General features: G+C 32.3%; 1 protein-coding gene and 2 non-coding genes across 4 annotated transcripts; all 3 read left to right on the top strand.

The window, feature by feature from the left end:
• The first annotated feature begins 814 nt into the window (after positions 1-814).
• Positions 815-892, top strand: LOC117917177. The gene has a single exon (XR_004651643.1). It is a non-coding gene; the product is annotated as a small nucleolar RNA R12 (small nucleolar RNA).
• Positions 893-979: 87 nt separating this feature from the next.
• On the top strand, positions 980-1,065 carry LOC117917171. The gene has a single exon (XR_004651637.1). It is a non-coding gene; the product is annotated as a small nucleolar RNA SNORD24 (small nucleolar RNA).
• A 2,163-nt stretch (positions 1,066-3,228) lies between these two features.
• LOC117916103 (TATA-box-binding protein) lies at positions 3,229-9,623 on the top strand. Of its 2 annotated transcripts, none has more exons than XM_034831951.1 (10): positions 3,229-3,444; positions 3,695-3,824; positions 4,619-4,706; positions 5,064-5,135; positions 7,482-7,532; positions 7,716-7,760; positions 7,887-7,979; positions 8,440-8,541; positions 8,652-8,725; positions 9,210-9,623. In XM_034831951.1, coding segments are annotated over exons 2-10 (603 nt in total). In that variant the 5' UTR covers positions 3,229-3,444; positions 3,695-3,747; the 3' UTR covers positions 9,211-9,623. The 2 variants fall into 2 exon arrangements, with proteins under 2 accessions (XP_034687842.1, XP_034687841.1); XM_034831950.1 differs by having other exon boundaries at positions 3,687-3,824.
• Positions 9,624-9,685: the final 62 nt, after the last annotated feature.

Genomic DNA, 9,685 nt, shown 5'->3' with positions numbered 1-9,685 from the left:
TAGAAAATGTATAGCTTTAGAAAAAAATATGGATTTCTTTAGTTTTTTTTTAAGATATAAATAAATTATGTTTTAATTTTTAATACAATATTTTATTTCAAGAGATATTAAGAAAATGGAAACAATAATTTTTTTTATATTTGATTTATTATTAAAAAAACATGATAAATAAATTTAATTGTTTTAATTTAATTTTTATATGAAAAATATATATACAATAATTTATTAATTTGAAATTTATTTTTATTTTGAGAAAGTGGTGATTCCTAAGTGTGTGAATCAAACTTAGGATTGATATAAATTGCAAGTTTTGGATTTTACACCTAAGAGTGGGGTCCACCTCTGAATAGGATTGCATTCGAATACGACGCCGTATCAAAGCTAGGGTTTTGCGACTGGGGCTGTTTCATCCTCTATAAAACGGAGCAGCCGAAGCCACAACAATAACTAAAAGCCTCTCTCGTCTGTTCTTTCTCCGATCTGCTAGGGTTAAGGAGGTAGGCGCCGCGGCCATGGTTTATGATCCCTTCGCTGCATATTTATCTCTGTTTCTTCTGGTTATTGCTGTTTTTCGCAAAGCCTAATATTGCAATTCCTTGATGGATTCAAACAATATGGATCAAGGAATCTATCGTTAGGCAACATTAATCTTGTGCTTCTGCCTTTAGCTCTGATTATTCTTCTTCTTTTTTTCTCTTCTGAAACAAATCCATAGAATTTTTCGGTGACAAGGTAGATACATCATACATTTGTTATGTCTATCTCTGATTCGCATCCCTTTTTTCGCTTTTTATTAGAATATTGAGTGGGAATGGTGGAGGATGATGAAAAAAATCAGACGGATTCCCAATGATTTAAACCGTGATATCATAACCAGCTACTTCTGACTCACCATTCCCATCTCCTCTCTCTCTGTTTTTGTTTTTTAGGTTTTTTATTTTTAATTTTTCCTGTGAGTACCATTTTTTGGGGTAATTTTGGCCCGTGATGATGAATGATTAATATTTGCTACTCTTGATGGATGACTCCATCTGATGACCACTTTCCACCAAGATCTCTGAGGCCGCTCTTTCTTTTTTCATTTTCGTAGTTTGATTTTTTTTCCACCTTTTTTTCTTCCAAAAATTATCCAGATCTTTATATTTTAAAATTTTTTTGCAATCTAATTTTTGAAAGGCAACTAAATCCTAACCCTAATGTCGCCCCGTTCTAGTAACTAGTCCCAAGCTTCTATCAAATTGAATCTATGGACCGGATAATAAGAATTTATCAATTTGCCCTATTGGACCATAAAGAGAGAGAACGCAAGAGAATTGGTTATATATCATTTGAGCTTTGCTACAAAGCTGAGATATGACGCTATGATCTGTCTATGCCTTGATGCCTTTGTCCACATAACTAAGCCTTAACAAAAGTTCCCCATTAAGATGTTTTCCTCACTTATGTTTAATTAAAACGGTTTAAGAGCTTCGATGTGAAGCTTAACATTTCCGGTTTTTTATATTTATAATGATTTTTTTAAAAGATATTTAAAAAAATTTAAATTCATTTGTTTTATTAAATTTCTATTAGACTTATTATATTTTTTATTTAAATAAAAATAGAAAATAGAAAATACATCCAACATAGTACTTAATATTTTAATATCATTTTGTTAAAGAACTTATGTTTGCTTTTATTGATAATGTTTTCTTTAAAATAGATATAGAGAAAACATTGCTATTGTTTTAAAGAAGCTACTGTTTTGATAATATATTATATAGTAAATAAATTATTATTATATAATACAAAAGAGATCTTGGAAAAAAAATCATCTATCTTATATAAAAGAATTTTTTTTTAAAAAAATTACGTAACAATTTATTGTTGAAGAATAGAATTTTCCTAAATTGGTCATAGCATTGGATAAAAAGTTAAATATTTTGATTTATTTTACTAAGGCAAATTTTAAAATAAGTAATAAATAACAAGCAATAAATTGTATTAACAAATACCTTAATTTCATTTTCAAATTCAATTCTAATAGTTTTTTAAGAGTTTAGTAAGTGTTTTTATAATTTTTAGTGATTTTAGAAAATGTTTTTAACATTAATAACACTAAAATTTTTATTTTTCAAATATTATAAAACTAAAAATGTTTTTTTTTAATTTATTAACAAATTGTGTTTTATAATAATTTTAACCAGTGTTTATAATCTTTTTTAATAATTAAAAATTTTAAGTAAAACATACTTTTAATTTTAGAAAGTGTTTAAAAACGCTTTAAAAATTATTTATACCGTTTTCTATAACACATTTGATAACTTATTATCTTAAAAACACTTTTATAAGAAACACTTCCATTAAAAACATTTTAAATAAAAAAAAAATGTTAAACACATTTTTTGTATTGACAAAATCAGTAATAAGACTCGGACTAAATAAAATGTGATGAAAATCTAATTAAATTCATTTAAATATACATGAATTTTAAAAAAATTATACAAGCAACAACACTTTGGTCACTAATATATTAGTTTTTGTTTTTGCCCTTTATACTTAAAAAGCTTTTCAGGGCGTTTTTTTTTCAAAAAAGTTTTGAAGCGGCTTATTAAAAAACTAGTTTATGTTTAATAAGTTTTTATTTTTTCACCATCTTTCCTCCAAATCTTAAAATAAATAAGTGTCCTAGAATATAACTCAATTTAGTGTACAAGTTCCTTGTTGAAGTTTAAAGCAATTTTCTACTTCTTAAAATAGATTTGAAAGATATAAATGCCTATATAGATACTATTTTTTAATACAATTTTCCATTTCAAGTATAGAAAAAAAAAAAAAAATATATATATATATATATATATATTTAAAACATGATTTTTCATACTAGTATTCCTTTTAGATTATTAGGAGAAATAATTAGAAATATAAAAAATAATTTTAAAACTTTTACATTAAAAATAGCAATGTACCTTCAAGAATAAGTTGTTTTTTTTTTATTAGTATTATAAATTCTCGAAAAAGAAATACCTTACTACTAGACACAGCCCATTGGGTCATTAACGTCAGCCCTTTCACCGACCCGTCCCGAGAGAAGCCGTGCCCGAGGAACTCTCCAACAAAAAAGTGCTACGAAATTACAAATATACCCAGAAAATGCATCGTACAACAGGGAAAAGAAGTGAGGTCAAAATAGGAAAGAAAAGGTAGGGCTGGGTGTTAAGATCCAGCCTCCGCCTCCACAAATTCCAGATCTCTCTCTCCAAGGAACCACAACAAAGAGCTCTTCCCCTCTCTCTATATCTCTCCCCCCACCCTCTTTCTCTTTCTCCATATAAGCCTCTCCATACAAATCTTTTCATATAAAACCACTTCTCCTTTCAAAATTTTGCCGCTCTCCTCCTCAATTCTTCTCCCACTCTCTCCCCGCAGATTTTCGAACCGTCCAAACCCTAATTCCAACCCAAGGTCCGATCCCCACCTCTGTTTCTTCAGATCTTGTCTTCGCTCAACTCTAATTCGATTTTCTTGATGTTTAATCGGTTCAAGATTGTTATAAACTAATAATGATATCCGAATTCCCTGGAATTAATTTTTTTGACAATTTTTTTTTATTAATTTGTGTATGGGAGGTTAGGGGTTTGTCATTGTTTGTGTAATGTCTGTATTTTTGGTTGAAAGAATTGTTGATTTGGGTGATTTGGATGTAGAGGAACAGCTGGTGTTTGATTTGGCGGAGAGGTGGGAACAAAGATTGGTAGTGATTGAAGAATGGCGGATCAAGTTTTGGAAGGGAGCCAACCGGTGGATCTCTCCAAGCATCCATCTGGAATCATACCCACGCTCCAGTAAGTTCCGGATCTTCTCCGTCTCTTTTTGTCTATTCGAACCCACGGAAAGGAGAATCAGAGAAAAGAGGGGAGTCCTGAGATTGGGGTCTCTTTGTTCATTCGAAATTGATTAATAATTTTTCTTAAAATCGATTCGGGGAAGGCCACAACAACGTAATTTTTGTAGGATTGTCTCTTTAGCAACAATACAATTGCCCATGTTATTGACCCGGGTTTGGGATGGGAATTGATGCTGAAACCGAACATGGCCACTGTCTACATATGTTTCTAGATTTGACCTATAAATATTCATGTGAAAAAAGAAAAAAAGAAAAAAAATTCTATCTCATGTTTCGAGTTGAATGGTTAATTAATACCTATGCTTAGCACTCAAAGATCATTCAATATGATAAAACATGATAAAATCGGAAATACCCTTTATCTCATACTTCTCTTTCGATACATAATCTAATGTTTTGAAAAAAAAACAATAAAGAATTTTCTCATATCGAATTCGAAGTGCCATGCTATTATTACTTAATATTCATATTTCATATGGCGAAGGCATAGTCTGCTTTTTTCTATCAAATAAAAAACTCATTGGCGCCAAGTGTGATGGAACGCTAGACGTTTGGTAATTGTTCCTCCGACCAGGATAAAAGATCACCATGATTGAATCTTGGACTTTGCAACAGCCATATGGCCACCTGCAATGGTTTTCATGTCCAGAATTTCAGAAACTGTAGTATTTGTTTCTCTTTCTTTTACTATAGTACTGATAAAAATAAATGGGGCAATGTTTGTGTATCTAGGAATATTGTGTCTACAGTCAACTTAGATTGCAAATTGGATCTCAAGGCCATTGCATTGCAAGCTCGAAATGCAGAATACAATCCAAAGGTATGCTAACTGTATATTTTCTTGAATCCTCTTTTATTTTGTATGTTGAAGTTTACAGAGCTTCACCGTTTTGGAGATTCTTTACCAAGCATGGCTTCTTTATTAAGCATTGATGCTGGTTGCTTCTCTTGGACATTTTTTAATCTTCGTACGCATCCGGTCAAGTGTGTGAGGACGATCTTGCCCATTTCAGTGAGAATGGCTTAAGCCTGCTAATGCTGTTTTAATTGTTATAATCTTGGAACCTGAGATGGCTTGATCAACATCTTAACCTTGTTCCTATTGGAGGAATTTTTTTTCTTTCCCTATTTGTCGCCAGTTTTTTTTATGTATTTTAAATTTATGATGTTCCTGCAGCGTTTTGCTGCCGTAATCATGAGGATAAGGGATCCAAAAACCACGGCTTTGATATTTGCTTCTGGAAAGATGGTAAGTTATGCCATAGCAGCTACTGCCTTTCTTATTGAAAACTGTAGCTACCACACTATCTGCTGCTTTAGATTTGCTATGAATCGTAATTTGATGTCTTTCAAAATTGTGGTTGTTTAGCTCTCTCTCTGTCTAACTAACTATCCATTTTTGTCAAGAAACAGTGTTATTCTGTGTTTGCAAGCTACCTGTTCTTTGTTGACATTATTTGATGAGTTTGTAGTGAGCTGGAGAAATATGGTTGCTTATATGGTTCTGCTTCCTCCTTGCTAGATGATAATTTCCTAGAGATGGCTGGATATTTATCTTTTTGGCAGGATGATGGAAAACAGCCTTTTGATTGAGTTAATTATGTAGTAATTGGAGAAGGAGTTTATGTTATGGTTGTGTCAACTTAAATAAACCATTTAGCATCACAACAGTGAATTATTGCACTTTGATTTGGATTATTAAAGTAGCATGTGGGAAGTGGGTCCCTGATAGTTTTATGGTCTTGTCAATCAGGGGACTGCATTTGTCAAATCATATAGCTTTTAGATGACTGATTTCTCAAATATATATATATATATATATGTATGTATGTATGTATATACTTCCGTAATTTTGGATTATATGTAGTGCCTTCTTGAGTATTGATGTCTCTAGTAATTTTTTTATCAGAGATATCTGTAGTCATATATTGTGTTTAATTAACCCTTTAATTATCAACTAAGAAACTTTTTTAGATATTAAGTTCTCTCTTTTAGTCTAATGATACAATGATGTGGATGAAAGGGAGACACATTGTATACATCTTTCCAAGCATTCATATTCAAAATAAATAAATAAATTTATGGTATGTCTTCCTTGAAGGTGCAGACAAAACTTTAGATGCTCTTTTGGAGCAGAGAAAGTGGGATTATCATGCATGTCCCTGCCTCAATCTCCAAAAGTGTAACTCTGAATAAACATGAACCAGCTTGGTTGTCATAAGCTTTAGCATATGGAATATAAAAATATGTAGATTACTGAATATTGTGAGTGATGCATTGGATCAAACATGTTTTAACTCCTCCCTGATCAGAAAAAAAAAAAGAGAAAATTTTGTATCTCCGCCTGGTCCTTTGGAGTTAGGATTAGGGAAGAGTTAATTGGGTAGAGATTTGATAACTTTATAAGTTACATTGTCCCAACTAAGTATTTTGTATACATTAAATGCTATTATAAGTGCCAAGTAAATCTAGTTAATTGAACTTAGATTGGGAAATCAAAACAACAACTGATTTCATGAATCAATTTGTGTCATCTTTTTGGAATAAAAAAGATTGTAATGAGGTACTGATTTTGATCAATCTCTTACCCTTTTTTGTCTGCTTGCTGTCCATTGAGGGATGTTGAAATTATTGAGGGGTTTGATGGCTGTTTGCTGTCCATTGGTTGGAACGAAGATTATGTGGAAAATAGTTCAATTTTGAGCTTTTTATGTTGATAATGCATTTTTTTTTTAAATTTTAATTAATTGAATATCAAATTTATTGCTTATTTTACTTTTCAGAAAACGGTATCCAGTTGATTGACAAAGATCAATTGAGTCCTACGAATGTCTTTAGCCAAACACAATACATTGGAATACCATTAGTTTGTGATTCATGGTTCTTATTATATAAATGAATTGCATGTGTTTTCACTCTATAGTAGCTGAGGGGATATCCTCCATAGAACCAAGTTGGCTCACCTAGAGAATTGCTTATTCTTGGAGACAATTAATTTATTATTCATAGTGGTAGGAAGATTGACTATACCATACTGCACTGTACTAGCATCGAGACATACCTTGTGATGCAAAAGTATTGATTTGAGCTATGTAACAAGTAATTTTCATTTCCATGAAAATTATTTACATAATAATTGGCCACCCTTCAGTATATCATTTAGACTTTTTGGAAATTGGATGCATTATTCCTGCTGGATTTCTGTTTAGGTTGGTTTCATCATGGTGTAAATGGACCAAGTATCTGGAAGTAGACATGTGGAGGATGGGATTGTCATAAAATCCAGCCTTCTTTGGGAATACACTGGGCCCTTTGAATAGAATTTTGCAAAATAATTACCACTTTTTATGCCAGTTATTTATCCCTATTGTGGTGTAGTGTTCAACCCAGGATGTAGGAAATCTTGCTTGAGTTTTTCTTCATTGTTGTTCATCTAATACTCTGTATTTCACTCACTGTGGGGCTATTCTTCTGCCTTTTTATTCCTAGTTCTGATGCTGTTAAAATATCTACTTATACATCTTATATTCTTATGTCCCTGACAAAAATAATGGATAGTTTTGTTAGACCCTGACTTGTCATAATGGTGCTTTAGGTTTGTACTGGAGCCAAGAGTGAACATCAGTCCAAGTTGGCAGCTCGAAAGGTATTTGATGCATTCAGTGTGTTTAGTTATCTTAAAAGTTTTAGGTGTAATTTTATCTATCAAATTTAAAACAGGTTGTAAGTGTAATTTACTGGAATAGCAAGGCAATGATGTAATGAAGTTCCATCATCTTATCACAACAGAGTATTTCTAATCTTACATTTTTTTTTTGTTTTTTTCCAGTATGCTCGAATTATTCAGAAGCTCGGTTTTCCAGCTAAATTTAAGGTATTTATTCCATTACATCTCTCTCTCTCTGTGATGTAGCCAATTTCTGTTATGCTATTCTTCTCCTTGTTTTTTTGCCACTGTTCTTATTTTATATTGACTGCTGTTTTTTATTGTGGGATGTAGGATTTTAAGATTCAGAACATAGTTGGCTCCTGTGATGTTAAATTCCCCATAAGGCTTGAAGGCCTTGCATATTCTCATGGTGCCTTTTCCAGCGTAAGTGATGACATTGTTTTCGGAGTTCAATTATTTATTTATTTTTCTGTAAAAATGAGAACCATACTTGGGAATTCATGTTTAAACTAAGGTTGGAACAATTGCCTGCTCCATACCCAGCAAAAGGGTAAATTGATTTCATGATTCTAGTATTTGATTTCAGTTTGATCAACTTTGTGTATAGTGGTAAATGTTAAGAATGTTTTGATAAAAAAGTGTTAAAATGTGAATGTCGAACTGATCAAATATGACTGATCCTATGAGACATTTTAAGAAGTGTGAATGAAATGGCTGTACTACTCTTTTTTCCTTTAGCTGACCTGGCATGAACACCTGATGATCTCTAGCTGAGATGGCCTGAAAATTTAAATTGAATCATTTTTAAAAAATCATGTAAATGTTGTCTGTGTTCTCTACTGTGCCTTATTGTATTGAATATAGTTTGGATTTTGTTGGGCAGTATGAACCAGAATTGTTCCCTGGCTTGATCTATCGAATGAAACAACCAAAGATTGTGCTGCTTATCTTTGTGTCAGGGAAAATTGTTCTCACTGGAGCTAAGGTGATGTTATATGTTTGTTTGTTGCTTGAATTCTTGGGGTCTTCCCTATTGGATTTTATATTTGTCCTGGATGGTCACTTAATTGGAATTATTTTATGTCCCAACTTCAGGTGAGAGATGAGACATATACAGCGTTTGAGAACATATACCCTGTCCTTACTGAGTTCCGGAAGAACCAACAATGGTATGTTTACTTGTTTTTTGATCATGCTACTTGAATGTTTTTCCATGATGCTCTGTTTGATTAATCCGTAGGAATATTCGAGGGCAAGAAATGGAAATTCTGAATCTTATTGAGGGTGTTTGGGTTGGTATGGTAGTTATAGAAGTTGGGTTTTTTGTTCTTTTCTCGTTGAATTTTCAACAACCAAATGGGGATTTAGGTTGCTTTATGTTGTGACAGTGACCCACCAAAGTTGACTTGTTTATGAGATATATCACATAACCCTAGAGACTTGATATTTGGTGGAATGGATCTTGGCCCATCACCTTCCAGACCCAGATCACAATATCAAGGACTAAAAGCACATATAGAAAAAGCAAGGATATGAAAATAAATTCACTGTTTTGATATGCGGTCCAATACTAGGGTTTTTTTTTTTCTTTTTTTCTTTTTAACGTTCTTCAGTGAAAAGGTCAACTCATCTTGGTTTTTGTTTTTATGGCAGAATCTACATCGTGGAAATAGCAACCAGATAATGGCAAGTTTTGAGGCACCGTTGTGCTGTGCTCTAAAGCTGTATTGAACTGTAAATAGATGAAAGAAGATGAGGCATCGGTTCTTTGTTGGTTTATGGTTAACTAAGATGAAGGACATGGTTTTTCCTGTCTGAGGAATTGGTGTTTGCATGTAGTGACAAAACCACATTATAAATTAACAAGAAAAATAAAAGATAGTAGTGGACTTTGTTATTGAAACACGAACGCATTTATGGTGTGGGACGTTTTGAGTAGAGCCTTTAGCCATGCTGATTGAAATGATTCATTTTCTTTTCCTTTTTTCATTTGAAGGAAGTATGATAATTTGTACAAAAATTGCTGTAGTACAGGAAATGTGGTTCTGAATGTTTCTTGTTGGGCAACAGATATTTTATTGTGTTATTTTTTATGCGATTTTGGGCTCCATAACTACTTCCCCCAAATC

Source organism: Vitis riparia, chromosome 6, assembly GCF_004353265.1.
Source record: "Vitis riparia cultivar Riparia Gloire de Montpellier isolate 1030 chromosome 6, EGFV_Vit.rip_1.0, whole genome shotgun sequence".
NCBI classification, from domain to species: domain Eukaryota; kingdom Viridiplantae; phylum Streptophyta; class Magnoliopsida; order Vitales; family Vitaceae; genus Vitis; species Vitis riparia.
Note: the sequence above shows the minus strand (reverse complement) of the source record. Positions and strands in the feature narration are given on the sequence as shown.

Bases quoted from the DNA above. Each gene is read 5' to 3' on its own strand.
- LOC117916103 (XM_034831951.1), top strand. From the start codon at position 3,748: ATGGCGGATCAAGTTTTGGAAGGGAGCCAACCGGTGGATCTCTCCAAG. The intron at 3,825-4,618 runs GTAAGTTCCGGA...TTGTGTATCTAG, and splicing joins GGAATCATACCCACGCTCCA to GAATATTGTGTCTACAGTCA. The intron at 7,533-7,715 runs GTATTTGATGCA...GTTTTTTTCCAG, and splicing joins CCAAGTTGGCAGCTCGAAAG to TATGCTCGAATTATTCAGAA.